The sequence below is a fragment of the Heptranchias perlo genome, chromosome 13, assembly GCF_035084215.1.
Source record: "Heptranchias perlo isolate sHepPer1 chromosome 13, sHepPer1.hap1, whole genome shotgun sequence".
Classification (NCBI taxonomy): domain Eukaryota; kingdom Metazoa; phylum Chordata; class Chondrichthyes; order Hexanchiformes; family Hexanchidae; genus Heptranchias; species Heptranchias perlo.
Genome location: NC_090337.1, coordinates 19,018,554 through 19,038,024, shown reverse-complemented (window position 1 = coordinate 19,038,024; position 19,471 = coordinate 19,018,554). Strand labels below are relative to the sequence as shown.

The 19,471-nt window shown below is 45.6% G+C and overlaps 1 protein-coding gene across 1 annotated transcript in view; it reads left to right on the top strand.

Annotated features, from left to right (window-relative positions):
• The window catches only part of LOC137331357 (collagen alpha-5(IV) chain-like), a 195,496-nt gene that overhangs the window by 56,137 nt on the left and 119,888 nt on the right, over positions 1 to 19,471 (top strand). The window contains exon 2 of the mRNA XM_067995103.1: positions 15,810 to 15,866. Coding sequence (XP_067851204.1) covers positions 15,810 to 15,866 — 57 coding nt within the window. The remainder of the gene's footprint in view (positions 1 to 15,809; positions 15,867 to 19,471) is intronic.

Sequence of the window (19,471 nt, the reverse complement as noted above, 5' to 3'; positions counted from 1 at the left end):
ATCCCTCCCCTGGGCCAGGCCCACACCACTCCTACCACTCTGCTGGATGACAGTTTGGAGGACATGTGTGAAGCCTTGTAAGGCCAGTGCTAGTGTATTTGCCTGCCTGTTTAAGGCGGCAGAATGTTGTTCACCCTGAGTCCAAACGGCCGTTGTCAGGGCCTGAATGGACTCATTTGTGAGCCGTGCTTGAAGCTCCATGGAGGCTAGCCTTCCCTCCATTGCAGACATTCCCGCACTTACCCACGACACGATGTCAGAGATGCCCTCTCAACCCTGTGACAGTATCTCAGAGATTCTCTCCTGTACCTGTGGCACCATTCCACTCATGCAGGAATTGGACTCCTCCATCCTCTGCGCGACTGTGGAGAGTGCGCGTGGCACTTGTTCCAGTACCTCGCAAATGTGCTGCTGCCCTTCGATCATTCTCTTTTTAAAGGATGGCCCCGAGGGTTCAGCATCTGTGTCCAGCTGAGCAAAGCCTGGAGAAGAATGCTCCCACCGAGGCGGACTCTCTACAGCTGCCCCTGCCCCCAATGTCTGCTCGTGCTCACATGTGTGTGGTGACTCACCATGTGCGACCCCAAATAACTGAGGATGGGAACCCACCAAGGTGTGTGTAACTGCGCTGGTGGATGGCTCGTTCAGATGTGACGGTGCACCCTCAGCGGCCAGCAGGTCCTCCGAGGAATCGCCCTCTGCCATCACAGCAGTGGCTGAAGGCCCTGTAAGAGAACAGAAGGCAATATTGAGCATGATGACAGTTGTTGAGGTGCTGAAGATGGAAGGCATGTTAACATCAATTGATATTGTGTGTGCTGAATGTTAAAGTTCTGTCACCAGATGTTTGTTGGGTGCCAGTCTCAGCGTCCCAGACGGACAGGCACTCGAGGGTGTGGCTCAGCTCCAGTGCCTCCTGCTCTGCGCCTGTGAGGATGACTATCTGTTGGGGACCCCCTCTGGTCTTTGCCCTCTCCCGTGCAGTCTGGGCTCTCTTCTCCTATAAGGGGAGAAAGTACAGACGCGTGAGTGAGTGATGGTGACGTGGCCAACCAACTAATGCATTGGTTTGGATGCGGCTGACAGTGAAAGAGATGCATCACAGGGTATGAGACAGAGCCATGACATTGTATGAGGATTGGGTTGAGTGGTAGTGGTGGGGTGAGTAATGGGGAGGTGAGGAAGTGCTGAGGAAGTGCAGGTAAATTGAGGATGAGCTTTGAGTGGATGTGAGGAGTGATGTGATAGAGTAGTGTTGGCAGTGCAGAATGAGTTGTGGGTTGGGGACGGTGATGTGGAAGACGGAATGTAGGAGAATAAGTGTACTCACTTTGGCTGACCTAGTTAGGTCATTGAAACGCTTCCTGCACTGGATCCAGGTGCGGGAGATGTTGCTGCTGCTGGTGACCTCCTCTGCCACCTCGAGCCAGGCCATCTTGGTGGCAGAGCCAGGCCACTTCCTCCCATCCGCCGGGTAGAACACATCCCTCCTCCTCCTCGCCCCATCCAGTAGCACCTGGAGTGAGTCATCACTAAATCTAGGAGCAGCCTTTCCCTGGGCTACTCCATTGTGCTGTTTGGGTTTTTGCTCCAGGAGCAGCCGTTGGAGGACTGCCCCTTTAAATAGGGCTCCTCCAGCTGGCAGCCTGTGATGCAGGTGCGCAGTCCGCCCACTGCGCAGCTTTCCGACGGCAAACCTGGAAGTCTCGTTAAGTGGCTCCAATTTACCCGCGATTGCGTAGGGAATGGACAGATTTTATTGGGTGGGTTACCCATGCACCCAATCGCCCCCCCTCCCTCCCCGCTGCCATCCCGCCTCCCCGCTAATATTGGGGTCCATGGTTCACGTTGGAACCAATGACATAGCAAGAATATAACTGAAATCCTGTAACAGGAGTTTCAGGAATTCGAAGGCAGGTTAAACAACAGAACCTGTCTGCATTAATCTTGGCACTTTGCTCTAGTCATTTACCTCCCTTATCTAACAAGAGATAGATGGAAAGATGGTATAGGACAAGGGCTCAGAATCCTGGGAGGTTGGGACCAGTGCAGGGGCAGGATTGATCTGAACAGGGCTGGGACTAATGTCCTCACTGGGATAGTAACTAGTGCTGTGAGGGAGAACTAATACAGCACGGGTGAGAGAAAACCAAACTGAGAAAGCAGAAAGGGAAACAAAAGAGGGGCAAGCTCTGTAGGAAAGTTAAAGGAGAAAAACAGGAACATAATAAAGAGCAGATTAGAAGAAAGAAGAATTAAAAACAGTAAGATTGACAAAAATTAGAGTCATGATTGTCTGGTATGAATGTGAATGCACAGGACATTCAAAAAATACTGAAGAGTTATAAACATTAATAACCATAGAGGGATATGATATAGGAGTTGTAATGCAGAGATGGTTTAGGTTTCACTTAGGTCTAGTGTAAGTCCTAGTGTAAAATGTTGAGAATTGTTTTAAACAAAAAACAACGCTTGATTGGCACCCCATCCACCACCCTAAACATTCACTCCCTTCACCACCGGCGCACTGTGGCTGCAGTGTGTACCATCCACAGGATGCACTGCAGCAACTCGCCAAGGCTTCTTCGACAGCACCTCCCAAACCCGCGACCTCTACCACCTAGAAGGACAAGAGCAGCAGGCACATGGGAACAACACTACCTGCACGTTCCCCTCCAAGTCACACACCATCGCGACTTGGAAATATATCGCCGTTCCTTCACCATCGCTGGGTCAAAATCCTGGAACTCCCTTCCTAACAGCACTGTGGGAGAACCTTCACCACACAGACTGCAGCGGTTCAAGAAGGCGGCTCACCACCACCTTCTCAAGGGCAATTAGGGATGGGCAATAAATGCCGGCCTCGCCAGCGACTCCCACATCCCATGAACGAATAAAAAAAAATAAACAAAATGATCTATGGAACATCGCTTGTTGGTCTCAATGGTCTTTACCTGTTGCTAAAATTCTTACATTCTAATGGTCAAAAGGCACTTTAAAAAATGTTTTATTTAATAAAATTAAATCATGAATTCTCTTGTAAAGAGGAGGAACCACAGAACAGATATATGGGGCCCGATGTTACCAGGGCTGCGGGTTCTCGGCGGGGGGGTTATCGGGCGCGTGGGTAACACGCCCGGCGAAATCAGTCAGCTCCCCGCACGATCGTAGCCCAATTAGATCCACTTACCTTCTCCTTCGGGTTCCCCACTGCTGATCTGCGCGTCGGGCGGGCTGCGCATGCGCAGTAAGATCTGTCAGCTGGAGGAGCTCTATTTAAAGGGGCAGTCCTCCACTGACAGATGCTGCAACAAACAGAAAAAATCACAGCATGGAGCAGCCCAGGGGGAAGGCTGCTCCCAGTTTAATGATGCCTCACTCCAGGCATCAATACATGGGGTGAGGAGGAGGGGGAGGTCAGAGATCTTCCCCTCGACGGGCGGGAGGAAGCGGCCTGCCTCTGCCACCAGGAAGGCCTGGCTCGAGATGGCAGAGGAGGTCACCAGCACCACCAACATATCGCCCACCTGCATACAGTGCAGGAGGCGCTCCAATGACCTCAGTAGGTCAGCCAAAGTGAGTACACTTACTCTTTCCCCTACACTGCGTCTGCCACATCACCGCCCCCACCCCACATCTCCTTCTGCACTGCCAACACTACTCTGTCACATCACCCCTCATACCCACTCAAATCTCATCCTCATCTTATCTGCACCTACTCACCTCGCCAGTACTCATCCCGCCACTACCACTCAACCCAATCCTCATACAATCTCATGGCTCTCTCTCATACTCGCCCTCTCATGCATCTCTTTCACGGCCAGCCTCACTCAACCTGCCACTACCTGTGCTGCAGCCACAGGGCATGAATCACATATATGCAGTAGGCAGTGTAAGGCAAACGTGTCGTGAGCATGAAGGGGATGTACAAGGGTGTTTGAGGGTTTGTCATGGGTGTTACTTATATTGAATTTCTGAACAACCCACATTACATATTATATTGGCAACACTACTGCCATGTCTTTGCGAATCTTGTCTGGTTTGTGCAATAATTCTCTTTCCTGAGGATCACTATGAAGACCCACAACTGATGACACCCATTGTGTCACTGCAGAGTGGGTGTAGGTGTATTTGCAGGGCTCTTTTGTGCTGACGGCTGAGAGACGTCGGCGATGTCCCCAGTTGCACCCTGGAAGGATGCAGGGGAGAGGTTGTTGAGGGCAGTAGTGACTTTGTGAGCGACAGGTAAGAAGATGGTGCTCGGGCCAGCCAGGAGCAGCTTGGCATGAAGGAGGCTGCAGATGTACACGACTACATGTCGAGTGACTCTGAGCCTCCGTGTGCACTGCTGCTCAGAGAGGTCCAGGAAGCTGAGCCTCGGTCTGTGGACCCTGAGGCGAGGGTAGTGCCCTCTGCGACAAATCTCCCTCTGCGGTAGCCCTCCCTCCTGCTGTACAGGTGGATGTGTCACAGCACTCTGTTGTGGAGCTCCACATGTCAGAGGTGAACGGCGTGGATGGCGAGGCTGGTGAGGCAGGTGATGCTGTTCGCCCTCCGAGGAGGTCATGACTGCAGCTACGGCGGCCCCCATCCAGAAGATGTACATCTGAGGGGGTCCGCAAGGTAGGTACATGTCTCTGGACCCCGGAGTAAGTGTGCAAGTTGGTGACTTTGATTGTCAGGAGGAGGGTGGTGGAGGCCAAACTTTGTCCCAAGTGACAGAGTGGCCTCCTGCAATGGGTGAGGGTCTTCCCCCCCCCCAACCTGTCAAATGGACCTTTGCAGCTGCCACAGGCTGACAGCTGCAACACGTCCATTTGAACTGGGAGTGTTTCCCCCAGTGTGGGAAAGAGTGCCAGTTTGCTCTAAAATCCCACCCCTCCTCACATAATCCCTTAATCAGGTCAGTTAATGACCTGAACAAGCAAAATAAATGTCTTCAAGTGGCATCCCGCTGGCTTTAATTGCCTGCGGGATTCTCACCAGTGGGGGCTGTGCGCGCATGCCGGCGCGTCAGTGGGGAACCCGGAAGTGCGTGGGTTCGAGGCGGACTCCGGTCCCGCTCTGGGTTTTCCCGATTTTCAGAGCCTCCCCGCCAGGAAACCACCCGATAGCGGGTGCTAAAATGCTGCCCAAGTAAACACTTTCCAGACATTCAGTGACAAAACAGCTGATTGTAATCAGACTCTGCTGAAGTATCCTCCAACTCATTCATTAACATCTAGTAATTGTTTCCCTCCCCCAGCCCCCTGATGCTCCTGTCCTGTCCAACGTGAAAACCATTTTTCCACAAGGTCAATGCTAAGCTATTTCTGGCCACCGCTGCTTTTTTCCCAAGTGTCACTGTCCTCCCAATACTGCCAACATGCTGCCAAAGACCATTGGCACTGCCATACCAGCGCTGCCAATATCTTATGAGTTGAGAAGTAGTATGAGGCCAGAAAGGAGTAGCATGACTGTGACATACTGGAGGCATCAGCAAAACTGGTCCATATAATGCAACCCCTGTTGTTTCATTATCCAAAATGTCAGCTCAATCATGATCCTTGTTCATACATGTATCTCATTGAAGTTGTTCTCCACGGGGTAGTGGGGTTGCAAACAGGCGTTATTAACTACAACTGTGGTGGGTACCCAAACTCCCCCAAGAGCCAACCTTCCAACCTTCTTTCACCTTTGAGCAATTAGAACACAGAAGACAGCTGCAATACATGTGTCATGCAGGCCTCCTGGGAAACATACATTAACATACAAGACGTTCTGCTTGTGGTAGTTTACCACCTGAGCATTCACAGGATGGAACCACTTTTTTTGTTCATTTTGGAAGGGTGTATGAATTACTTATGTGTCAGCTTGTTTCATTGGTAGCATTCATGCCTCTCAGCCAGAAGGTTGTAGCTTCAAGTCCCAGTGCAGTATTGAGCACATAATCTAGGCTGACCATTGCAGTAATGGGGTAGTGCTGCATTGTTGGAGGTGCCATCTTCCAGACGAGATGTTAAACTGACACCCTGTTCAGGCGGCACTTCTGTGAAAAAGAGCAGGGAGTTTCTCCCTCAACCAAAACCACCAAAAGGACGTTAAGTTGACATTGCTCTCATTGCTGTTTGTGGGAGCTTGCTGCTCACAGCTACATAAGGTCCACATTTCAAAAATAATTCATTGGCTGTGAAGTGCTTTGGGACATCCTGAGGATTTAAGTTACTTTTTCCTTCTTCCTTCTATGTGAGTAAGGTGCATGATGCTCTGTCACTTATGATTTGAGCTTCTCGAGGTACCTTGTCTCATGTTCAGCACAAAAGCCTCCATTGGACAAGCCTGTGCTTTCTATGAACTAAAGCAAGACCTTGTGAAGAAAGTAATCTCGGGTAGAATGCCATGGGCAAACAGTAGACCTATTTAATCTTTCTTAGAATAGATGGACAAATACTCATCTGAAGGAGAATAGCTCCTGACTTCTACTGGTTGCAGAATTTCGTAGGTATCCTGTACAGTGCTATTTCTTGTCTCTGCACCCGTTGATGCTAGGGCATAGCTGTAGCTATCTGCTACATCAAAAACTATTGGAATCTCATATCCATAAAACCCTTTCAAATACAGTTTCCTTTTGAAAGGTTAGCCTGCAAGACAGAGGAACTTTATTTGAACAATGGACAGCAAAATCTATAACACATACACAAAAGCAGGTGTTTGACAAGTCCTGTCTGTGTTAGAGCTATCTCAATTGGATTATGTTACCAATTAATGACCCAGTGATACTGTTTCTAACACCTGGGTGGATGTCAGTCTTCTGTCATTTACACTTCCATACTACTTTTCCATATTCCCTCAAACTTTATTAATGACATCAAGAAAATGAATTTAAAGTCATTTTGCTTACAGAGCTATGAACTATAGGTGGTGGCAGTTATGATTCAGACAATTTTACACATGACACCTAGCCAGGCTGTGCTTAATGTAACCAATTTTTAAGTAATTATAATGCCTCCCAATTAAGAAATACTAAAACATAATGCCATCCCAGAGCATTTGAATCCATTCATTTGAATATTTTAGAAGCATTCCCAATGAGTAGTGCCATGGAGCCAGGAGCTACAATGGCAGGTGTCAGCAGCAGTGAAAGGGCTGCTGCCGTGCAGTCCTGATATTATTTTTAATTTTAATATGATATGGCACAAAGAAGAATTGACTATTGATGACCTGCAGCAAGGTGGAACAGGAGGGAAGGTTGGCCCCATACCAACAAATGAGACACCCTGTAGCAAAGCATTTAATTTTTCAGACAGGCCTCTCTTTCAGCACTTAGTGGTGCTGAGACTGGAGCACTGCTGAACTGCTCCAGCTGCGTTATGTGAAAGCCCCTAAGTTAAATGATTTCTGAGTCTTTGAACACTATTGGTGTACACATTCCTGATGTGCTAAGTGCTGCCTGCCCATAGTGGGACGGACTAAGCCTATTAAGTGTGGATTTGGCATCAGGCCTCCATGCTTGATAACACAAGGCCCTGGCATCCAAAGTGCTATGGCACTTCGGGCACCTGCCACTGCATTATTGGCCCCTTGGAGTCTTATTTGACTCAAAACACCTTTGATCCATTAGTCACCATAACAGACAAATTGGTTGGCCTCTCCTTCTGCTGCTGTTGCAGAAAGCAGGCAGATCAACAACAGCTGTATGAAACAATCATGTTGTAGAAGCATTGAGGGCGATGGCTACTTTAACTGACACAGGTAGTGCAGTGTCAGTGGCTCACTTCACTTACAGGTCTGCTTTAGGTGCAGGCTCCTAAGTGAGATCAAGTTAGCGATGTCCGGGGTAATACATGAACTGCCTGGATACTACCTTCTGCTATAAATCCTCCACTCACATCCCCAAACCCTCTGGGATTGCCATTTCCTCCACATAAAGCAACAGTGGAACATGGTGGGGGGTGAATTTCCACGGGGGTTTTCCCAATCATCCGTCATAACTTTGGCAGAAGAACTGCGGAGACCTCAGAGAATCCGTGTAAAAGCCCTTTATGCTGTTTTTGAAAACTCCCCCACAGAAATTCACCCCACAGTTGCTAAAGTTCTACTCCTTTGTGGAACTCTGTGGGCTCATTCTGCACAGTGAAATATGGGCTAGGGCTGCACAGAAAATGGGAATTTGAAAGCACAAACATTTTTACAGAACCAGCTAACAGGTCTGACCATGAGGTGTTGACTCAATTTTCATTTTTATCCTGCCCTGCACAATTCTGCTTGAGTTTCCTTTGATTGGCCTAGATTGAGGTCAGAACAGTCCTTAACATACAACTTTTTAATGGTGATGGGGCTAAGATGTTAATCAGCACTTTTTAACATGGGAGCAAGAATCAAAGTAATGGTAATGACAAGTAAACCATCCATTACTCTTTCTAAAATGTTGTTTACCATTTTAGTCATGTCCATTTGAAAAACTTGGCCCTTAGTATTTTAATCGCACAGAGACTAATGGGTAAACTCTGTTTTTTTTTATTCGTTCATGGGATGTGGGCGTCGCCGGCGAGGCCAGCATTTATTGCCCTTGAGAAGGGCAATTAGGGATGGGCAAATCATGATGTTAGACCATCATGCCACAGCTGGAGCCTCACACGCTGCAGGCAGGGCTTACAAAACTTTAAAATCAATGAATGGAACATCACATGGGGAAATCTCCATCTGCTGCACATGGGGTCACCACTGAGTCTCACAAAATGTACCCCAAGATGACAGACTAACACCCAATTTACATTGACGTGAGTATTCTACCATACAGATAACTTATAGTGCTCACGACTTACTGAGTCACAACATTCAGTGCTTATTGTTTACTATTAGTGTTTAGCATTAGTGTTCAAGACAACAACTTACATTTATATAGCAACTTTAACGGCCCATAAATTGCTCCGAGCGGTGAAAAAACGGTGCTCGCTGCTCCATACTCATTCTCATTCATTAACTTACCACAGTCTTTACTGCGGGAACTTCCTCAAATAGGAAGCGGAGAAAAGCCCAGCCAGGACCCACTGAGAGGAGCGATCTCTTCCCTCGACCGATCAGATTGCAGCTTCCTTGTAAAGCCGCGAAGAGTCAAAGCCTTGAAGTACAAGCTGCAATGTAAAAACCAGGGAGTGAAAGCTACAACAATAAAATCATTTGTAAAAACATTTATAGACAGCAAAAAAAGAGGGTAAGAAATAATTGAATTAAACAAAAGAGTCAGAAGGAAAAAGTAAAAAAAAACATTTAAATTTTTTTTTAATTTTTTAAATTTTTTTTTAAATGACCAATAACTATTAAAGCAAGGAGTAATGAGATGCCACATTTTTAAAAGTTAATTTTTAGTTGTTAGGCAGTCATTAAGACATACTTAAACATACGTTAAAACTCAATTTAGACCTGGTATATTTAAGCATGCCTGTTTTGTGGCGATATTAGTTCATTTCCAGCTGGGCAGAAGAGCAAGTTGATGCTGGTCCATTTATTCTGTTGATTGCAGCTGGCGATATCGCTTTAACGCGAAGCTGTCAGATCGCCAGTGAACCAGGAAGAGCAAGTTCCGGATTTCTGAGTTTGACTGTGCATGTGTAGACGCCGGAACTTACTCTTTGATTTGGTCACTAGCAACAGTGAGCTCACCATCTTTTAAAAGCAATTTCCGGAGAAGTTCAGGGAGGGAGTTCCAGTGTTAAATGTCACTATTAAAATTACATGTTTTAAATTCCCAGATTGGTTGTATTGAAATGTCAGCAATTTTACTGCCAACTCTGTCAATTAGAATAACACTCCTTTAATGTTAACAACTGATGGAATCGTTGAGATACGCAATTCAATGGTTGGAACTCAAGGGCAGGTTAATACATATTTTATGACTAAAATATATCAATTCAATTTGAAGTGATTTTGTTCCAGAAAAATTAAGTCAAAAACTGGTGACCGACCAAAATGAATGCTCGGATCAAGTTGTTGGCACACACCTTAATTTCTGAGTGGGGTTTGCCATCTGTAAATCACTCCTCATCCTTTATTGTTGCTTTCCTTTTTTATATAGTGTCCTAGATCTCACCTGGATTAGAAGATGATGGACATTATTGTCAATAACAAAAGCAATTTGTTTGCATTACTTTGTTCCAAATTATTCTGTTACTTGTGCTCTCTGACTGAAAGAGACTCTTGTTAGCTTCTTGGTCCCGAATATTTCATCAGCGACAGCGAGGGTCTGACCACAATTCTTTTACCAGTACAAAGGTCCTTCACACTTAGGAACAGGAGTGGGCTATTCATCTCATTGAGCCTGCTCTGCCATTTTTATCAGCCACAGAAGCTCTACCAAATTCCCTGTGATTTCTCCATATTACCTTACTACCCTTACTCTCCAAGTAGGTATCTATTTCACTTCTGCAAAAGCATGGGAACAGAGTTGAACAAAAGGGAAAAAACTAACAAAAAAAACCCCAGAGGAATGAAAGAAAAAAAATCTCAAACCAAAAGGGAAAAAATAGTAAACCAGGAGCAAAGAGACTGAGAATCGAAACAATACAAGGGTTAAACACTTTTAAATTCATATTATATTAGAGTGTGATTTCAGATTTTTAAAACATTTCTATGTATATGGTTGAACTTTTTTTAAAGTACGGAGACAGTTTCATTGACCCAGAATTTCCTGGAGATTTGCTCAATTGTAATGACGCATCTAGGTCGCAGGGCCCGACATACAGTGCAAAACACCCAGGAAATGATGGCGTCAGTAACTTCAGCCATTACTCCGCCACTCCATATTTCCTGAGACTTTTGCGCCACTCAGCCGTTTCTCTCATCGAAACTGTTAAACAGCTAATTATCATAGCTCCGCCTACCATTAAAATCAGTGGCGGGATCCTGTTTGTTGAATTAACGCCCACTGTGATCACTGCTGTCTCTTTGACCGTTGGGCTCAGTATGTTTGGTGTAAACACAGAATTCGTAATTTACTGTTTAACTTAAGAATGAATTGTATCACTCTCATTACTCAAATCTTGGTGTAAATTGGCCACTAGCAGATCAGGGAGCACAACGGTCTAACTTATGCTGTTCGTCACCAATATCGATGGTGCGACGAATTCCAGGCTATTGTTTCTCCAATTTTTGCCTTGGTGCATTTAAAGTCAGACATGTACAGGAAACACACAAAGCATAAAGGGAATGAAGTGTGATCAGCAAGGAATGTCTGGTCAGGATATGAGAACACTGTTAATGATGTTATTCCAAAATATTCATAACTTATTACTAAACAGTTGCGCTCTAGCCTGAGGCATGATTCAGGTAATTTTATACAAAGCTGATGATAATGGAGGACCAGGGGCTTAGGTGTGGCTGGCATCTAATGTTGTGCACACCTATTAATAACATCGAAACACTCCTGTCTATGAGATTACACTGTTGTGAGGTAGTTGACTGCAAGCAATCATGAAGTCTTCCCCTTTGTGAGGCCTGCTTAGCAGATACTTTATTTTAAAGCTGATTAAAGGGGTGATAGTGTCTCAACAGGGAGTTTTCTGGCAGGCAGGTGAGATAACATCGTAACCAGGAAAAACTTCTCTGTCTCACCGATTACCATAATTTGCACAATTCACAGCGGTAGTGACACACTGAAGCCTGTTGTGCAGAATTGGAACAGCTGAAGATCTTTTTCTTCTCCTGCAGCATTTAAAAGGGAATTTGCTGACATTTGTGTTTTTCTATTGATAAAAGAGACACGGAGCGAAATATTCACACCAGCTCTGTGACTCGTGATGAATGTAGTAGCGAATTTAATACTTTACCAACTTCTAATGGGATTTTCAAAGTGGCAACCAGTCAGAAGCGCAGTTTCAGACAAAGGTGGACAGAATCAGTAAGAACAACAACTTACATTTATATAGTGCCTTTAACGCAGTAAAACAAGGAGAAAAAGACAGTGACAAAGAGAGAGAGGAATAGTTCATATAACACAGTCGGGCATGTTAAAGGATGCATTATAATAATTTCCCATTAAAACAAAGAAAAATATCCAAACTTATTAGTTATATTACAAAGCAGACCTGTGGCACTACATAGCAGATCATTACATTGTCAGAGGAGTGAAGGAAATAATTTGAGATACGTTATAACAGCACAGAATGCATGCAAGTGATGTCGGAGTGAAATAAATGACAAATAATGGAGGCGATCTTCGATTTCCACCCGAAACGGGCGTAAAGTTGGCAGAGCTACCATGCCACCCGCCCAAAGCCGGCATGGGGAGGACCGAACCATTTTCCCAGTTCAAACCTCATTTAAAAGCTGCCAGCGAGCTGAGGGCTACCAAGCGGGCACCCCACTGCAGTTTGCCAGTCGTGGGAGAGCCAGAAATCGGCCAGCTCTCACAGCGAGCGAGCTGAAGCTTTTCTTGTAGGGGCCTATGGGGGAATAATTGGATAGGACCTGTTTTCGGGCGGGAGTAGCACGATCCGCCATTACCCAATGGTCCCTGTGCAGGCAGGACGAGATTTTCGTCAGGCCTGAGGACTCACCTGCAATCTGCGTTGGAAATCAGCGTTGAACGAGGATTCTATGCAATTCACACTTTCCACCAGTAGGCAGAGCTCCAATCTCTTAAAGGCAGGCTGTCTGTTAGAAATCTCTTAAAGGTAGCTGGTACCTGTTATTTGCCAAATATAACAGCCTGCTGTCTGCACGGAGTCGGAACGGAGATCAGACATCGCACACGTAAAGCACAGATGCAGGTCCCATCCCTATGTGTACATACTGATGAGTTATGTTAAAACATTGAATAAAGGTTGCACACCACTAAATCCCTCCAATCTGCATGCCAGACCTCACCAACTGCCGATCTGAGAGTCCACTGATGCACCAGAGGCCTTGGTGCAAGAGGTGAACAGAAGGAGGGACATTCTATATCTGCGGGGTCGGGGGGAGAGCAAGAGGCCCTCCAGACATACACCCAAAAGGCAGTGGGAGGCAGTAGGGGATGAAGTCAATGCCAGGCGCACAGCATCATGAACATGGATGCAGTACAGGAAGAAGTTCAATGCTTTGACATGAGTGGTCAAGGTGAGTGAGGTCAACTGTCAAGTGGCGTCTCCTAACAACTGCACCACTAGCCGCATCCACTCCTCCACGCACTAAACCCCCCAACACCCACATGCCAACAAACTCTTTCCATCAGAACTCAACACTTCAAATCAGATGCTTCCTCTCACCCTTACACATTACCACTGTTGCAAGCCGCCACCCACAACTCACAGGCCACACACACTGGCAGCTATTCAACCATGACAGGCACATCATCCAGATACACGTCCCGCTTTCTTGCAGGAGAAGGTAGCGCACATCAGTAGGCAGCAAGTGGAGTGGTATTCAGCCTCTCGATCCTGTTCCGCCATTCAATGAGATCATGGTGGACCTGTGACCTAACTCCATATTTCTGCCTTAGCCCCATATCCCTTAATACCCTTGGTTCACAGAAATCTATCAATTTCAGATTTAGAATTCACAATTGAGCTAGCATCAACTGCCATTTGCAGAAGAGCTTCCCAAACTTCTCCCAACCTTTGCGTGTAGAAGCAGTTCCTAACTTCACTCCTGCACGTCTTGGCTCCAAAAGCTAGGCTATGCCTCCTAGTCCTAGTATTCAAGTATAAGAGACCTTCAATAACAGTCACAAATGTCTCGGCAGCCAGAAGCAATAATCCTGCCACTAACCTGTAAATCCTGCATGGTCCCTTTAAATAGCTCAGGTGGGGGTCCTCCAGGCTCTCTACGACACGTTCAGATGGTCGGGGTTAAGACTGTGCGTTGAGTTGAGCGTTAAGTCCCAAAATGGTGTCTATCACTTTAAATCAGCATTGTACACTGATTGAAGCCAATTTCTCCCTACTTTACATGATTCCAGCGTTCGTTATCTGCGTCTGCGCTAACTCCTATACCAAGATGGAATCTGGCGCAAGTCATGCTGGAAACGTGCGTGCGCATCCAAAACGCCATCTTGGATGTCGGAGAGGCTGTGTAGCGCCGAAACAACGGGAGCTACACGGCCCAATTTATCGCACTATGTCTCTATACTGGAAGGTGGCAATTACCTGGACTATTTCGATGTGTCAGAGGCTAGTATTCATCCAGCACCTAGAGCTGGGATTTTTCTGCACTGTTTCTCAGTGCTCGATGTTGGAGTGTGTTGTTGGTATTTAGGTAGAATGTTATGCAATGTTACATCCAGCCACCTATCAAAAATGTCCAATGGACACAAAGAAGATCTTATTGAATGGCGGAGCAGGCTCGAGGGGCCGATTGGCCTACTCCTGCTCCTATTTCTTATGTTCTTATGTAAGATGGTCAAGATAGTTTTATTTAAAAAGTTGATATAGTACTCATGTTCTGCCACTAGATGCTGCTAGTACATTTTTTTTGTTCATGGGATGTGGGCGTCGCTGGCAAGGCCAGCATTTATTGCCCATTCCTAATTGCCCTTGAGAAGGTGGTGGTGAGCCGCCTTCTTGAACCATTGCAGTCCGTGTGGTGAAGGTTCTCCCACAGTGCTGTTAGGTAGGGAATTCCAGGATTTTGACCCAGCGGGGATGAAGGAACGGCGATATATTTCCAAGTCGGGATGGTGTGTGACTTGGAGGGGAACGTGCAGGTGGTGTTGTTTCCATATGTCTGCTGCCCTTGTCCTTCTATGTGGTAGAGGTCGCGGGCTTGGGAGGTGCTGTCGAAGAAGCCTTGGCGAGTTGCTGCACTGCATCCTTGGATGGTACACACTGCAGCCACTGTGCGCCGGTGGTGAAGGGAGTGAATGTTTAAGGTGGTGGATGGGGTGCCAATCACGCGGGCTGCTTTGTCCTGGATGGTGTTGAGCTTCTTGAGTGTTTTTGGAGCTGCACTCGTCCAGGCAAGTGGAGAGTATTCCATCACACTCCTGACTTGTGCCTTGTAGATGGTGGAAAGGCTTTGGGGAGTCAGGAGGTGAGTCACTCGCCGCAGAATGCCCAGCCTCTGACCTGCTCTTGTAGCCACAGTATTTATGTGGCTGGTCCAGTTAAGTTTCTGGTCAATGGTAACCCCCAGAATATTGATGGTAGGGGATTCGGTGATGGTAATGCCGTTGAATGTCAAGGGGAGGTGGTTAGATTCTCTCTTGTTGGAGATGGTCATTGCCTGGCACTTGTCTGGCGCAAATGTTACTTGCCACTTATCAGCCCAAGCCTGGATGTTGTTCAGGTCTTGCTGCATGTGGGCACGGACTGCTTCATTATCTGAGGGGGTGCGAATGGAACTGAACACTGTGCAATCATCAGTGAACATCCCCATTTCTGGCCTTATGATGGAGGGAAGGTCATTGATGAAGCAGCTGAAGATGGTTGGGCCTAGGACACTGCCCTGAGGAACTCCTGCAGCAATGTCCTGGGGCTGAGATGATTGGCCTCCAACAACCACTACCATCTTCCTTTGTGCTAGATATGACTCGAGCCACTGGAGAGCTTTCCCCCTGATTCCCATTGACTTCAATAAGTCCTGTATCAGTACCGATTTACAATGCACTTACTTTCCACTATGACACAGTCAGGCTGACATTGGACTCCTGAAAATTGTGTAACAGAGCCTGAAAGGACTTCTCACTTCAATAGGTTAAATCTAATAGTAGTTTGACCTCGGTACTTAGTTCCAAATAACTTGACTCTCATGACCTTTGTGCTTAATGCCACGTGACTGGGTCACACAGTACTGTAAAGTTTAATAGCTTCTGAACTGTTCCTTTTTCTTATGTTTTTTATGTCTGTTTCTTTCAGGCCTGTAAATGTAGTGGTAAATCAAAATGTCACTGCGATGGAGTGAAAGGTGATAAGGTAAGACAGTCTGCAATTTAAGGATTGAAAGCCAAGAAACTGCCAACTGTGATCTAAGTTAAATATATTAAGCAGCTGTCTTCTTAATTCAGTTATATCCCAAATTATTGTACCTTTTACATTGACTATATACTGTAAAGGCAGATGCTGTATGACTCAGCTATGTCTCCATGCCAGCTCTTGTAAATACACGGTGTAAGCTGATCACATTTTATACCTAACATAGCAGAGGAGGTTAAGAACAGGGAAGCTGAGGGTTTCTTTTATTTCTTTTCTTTTTCTATCTGTTGCGAGCAGATTGTGACTCACGAAGGCTGTGTGCTAATACTTCACCCAATTTGTCACTCTTTCATGTGTAATCACCTGTGTAGACACAGAGGGGTAGAATTTCCACGGTGCGTCCCCAACCTCCTGCCATGGCTTCAGTGTAAACCCCAGAGAAACAGTGTTGTAAATTAAATAGTAATAATTTCCTTGGTGTAGAGGGAGCATGTGGTGGCTACACACAGGCACACTAATTCATCAAATCCTTAAGACACCTGCTCCACATCTATTCCCCCAATAAAGAGATCTCCCCGTGAGCAACAAATACAGCACAATAATTGAGGAGATATATGTACCTGGAGAGAAGAAATATATGGACAGCTACTTTATCTGCTATAGTTGCATAGGAAAGCACATGGGAAGAAACACCCAGGAGCAGAGATGATGAAAGAATGAAAAGGGTGTCATTAAGGGAACAATCCCGCGGAAAAACTCAGGAAAGGAGATGTAATTGATGGTGGGATCATGTTATAGATAGCGGAACTGCCTGAATATGATGTGTCGTATGTGGAGGCTAGTGAGATGGAAGGTGAGGCCAAGTTGACCCTTGTCATTGTTGTGAGAGGAGGGGAAAGCGGTAAGAACAAAGGCATGGGTTGGATGTGGTTGAGGCCTTTATTGCCCTCTCCTGGGCATCTGGGAGCTGTGTGAACGGGCCAAGGGACTGTGTTTCCCCTTAACCAATCGGATTGAAGCATTGTTAATAAACCATGCAGACACAGAACCAGGAAGTGCAAGTTAGAATAGTGAATTAAATGTCAAATCATAGAATCATAGAAAGTTAGGCGCAGAGGAGGCCATTTAGCCCATCGTGTCTGTACTGGCTGATAAAGAGCTATCCAGCTTAATCCCACTTTCCAGCACTTGGTCCGTAGCCTGTAGGTTACTCACTTCAAGTACACATCCAAGTACTTTTTAAATGAGTTGAGGGTTTCTGCCTCTACCACCCTTTCAGGCAGTGAGCTCCAGACCCCCACCACCCTCTGGGTGAAAACATTTCTCCTCCGCTCCCCTCTAATCCTTCTACCAATTACTTTAAATCTATGACCCTTGGTCACTGACTCCTCTGCTAAGGGAAATAGGTCCTCTCTATCTAGTCAAGTCACAATTTTATATACCTCAATTAAATCTCCCCTCAGCTTCCTTTGTTCCAAAGAAAACGACCCCAGCCTATCCAATCTTTTCTCATAGCTAAGATTCTCCACCCCTGGCAACATCCTCGTAAATCTCCTCTGTACCCTCTCTAATGCAATCAAATTTTTCCTGTAATGTGGTGACCAGAACTGTACACAGTATTCAAGCTGTGGCCTAACCAATGTTTTATACGGTTCTAGCATAACCTCCCTGCTCTTATAGTCTATGCCTCAGCTAATAAAGGAAAGTATCCCGTATGCCTTTTTAACCACCTTATCTATCTGTCCTGCTACCTTCAGGGATCTGTGGACATGCACTCCAAGGTCCCTTTGTTCCTCTACACTTCTCAGTAACCTACCATTTATTGTGTATTCCATTGACTTGTTTGCCCTCCCCAAATGCATCATCTCACACTTCTCTGGATTGAATTCCATTTGCCACTTTTCTGCCCACCTGACTAGTCCATCGATATCTTCCTGCAGTCTACAGCTTTCCTCCTCACCATCAACCACATGGCCAATTTTTGTATCATCTGCAAACTTCTTGATCAAGCCCCTCCACATTCACGTCCAAATCATTAATATATATCACAAAAAGCAAGGCACCTAGTACCGAGCCTTGCGGAACCCCATTGGAAACAACCTTCCAGTTGCAAAAGCACCCATCAACCGTTACCCTTTGCTTCCTGCCACTGAGCCAATTTGGAACCGACCAGCCACTTTCCCTTCAATCCCATGGGCTTTTACTTTTTTGTCCAGCCTACCTTCAGTTACAGAAGACGAAACAAAGAGAGGGTAAGAAATATTGAATTAAAAGACAGAGTTAAAAGAGACAGACAGAAAGAAAAAGTAAAAATATAAAAATGTTAGAAATTTTTTTTAATGTCCAACAACAAATAAAATGTAAGGAATGAGACTCCTCACTTGTAAAAGTAAATTTTCAGTGCCAGAGAGGGTGTGTGGCAGTCATTAAGACTTAACCACACCGTTAAAAGTTTGCTTAGACTTAAAAAACTTGACGTACCTTTTTCTGGTGAGATTACTTCGTTTCCATCATGGCAGAAGAGGGACTTCGCACTGTTGCAGTCATTTCAACAGTGAGTCCGCCGGCGAGATGCAGTTCTCGTGAAGCTTACAGAGGAGCAAGGCATCTGGTACAGTAACTTCCTGATTTCCACGTTTAACTGCACGTGTGCGGTCGCCAAAAGTTGCTGTACCAGATGTACTGAAATAACGGTTAGTCTCGCCATTATTTTTAGAGCAAATTTTGGAAGCTCATTTATTGAAAGTGGAGTCATCAGAACAGATACAATAGAGAAGTATTTAAGAGAAAGTAATAGAATTTTTACAGATAGAAAAGTGGGAATATACCTAATCAAAGTAGTGGAAGTTTGTGATCTTGTAATAAATATTTGTGGAAAGCCATCTGCCAAAGATGGAGAGAGAAGTCCAGGAAGGGGAAGCAAGAGTCGTAGATGGGCCCATAAAGATGAGGGACAGAGATAAATAGAAAATGTACTTTTCCAGAGTGGAGCGAGAGCAGGAAACAGCACCAACACAATTATCCAAGGGAGAGATCAGGGCGCTGCCCTGAGTACATTGGAACAATCAGTTATTCCACGTATCCTACATAGCTGGGGCCCTTGTAAGTTCCCTTAGCAACATCTTTGATTTTTAGGAAGCGTTTGGAGTTAAAAGAAAAGTAGTTGAGGGCAAGAAGAAGTTCACCCAAGTAGCTGTGGGTGATGGTAAATGGATGAATTAGGCACTGCTTCAGTCAATCTTAGAGATTATAGTTTGGTGTTTGGCAGTGAAAGGTTAGGGTCCAGAGGGAGTATCCATTTTTCTGTTGTCTTAAACTTGTACAGCAGCTATTTAAATAGTGTGCAACTCCAGTACAAATGGTATATAGCTCATATAATCTGCTCATCTCAGTATATAATGATTGCTTGTCCCAAACATTTAATGCTTCCCGTGTAATAATGTAAGCTACACAAAATTAAATTGCAGGGATTTTCTTTCTTAAATTGGGTTTTCTCTCAGCAACATGTTCTTCACAGTTAAAGGGAAAACTGTATTCAGCTGAATTATCAGATCAGGTGAGAATGTTAAAAGTGATATTTTTGTATTTTACCTCAGGCTAGCAGC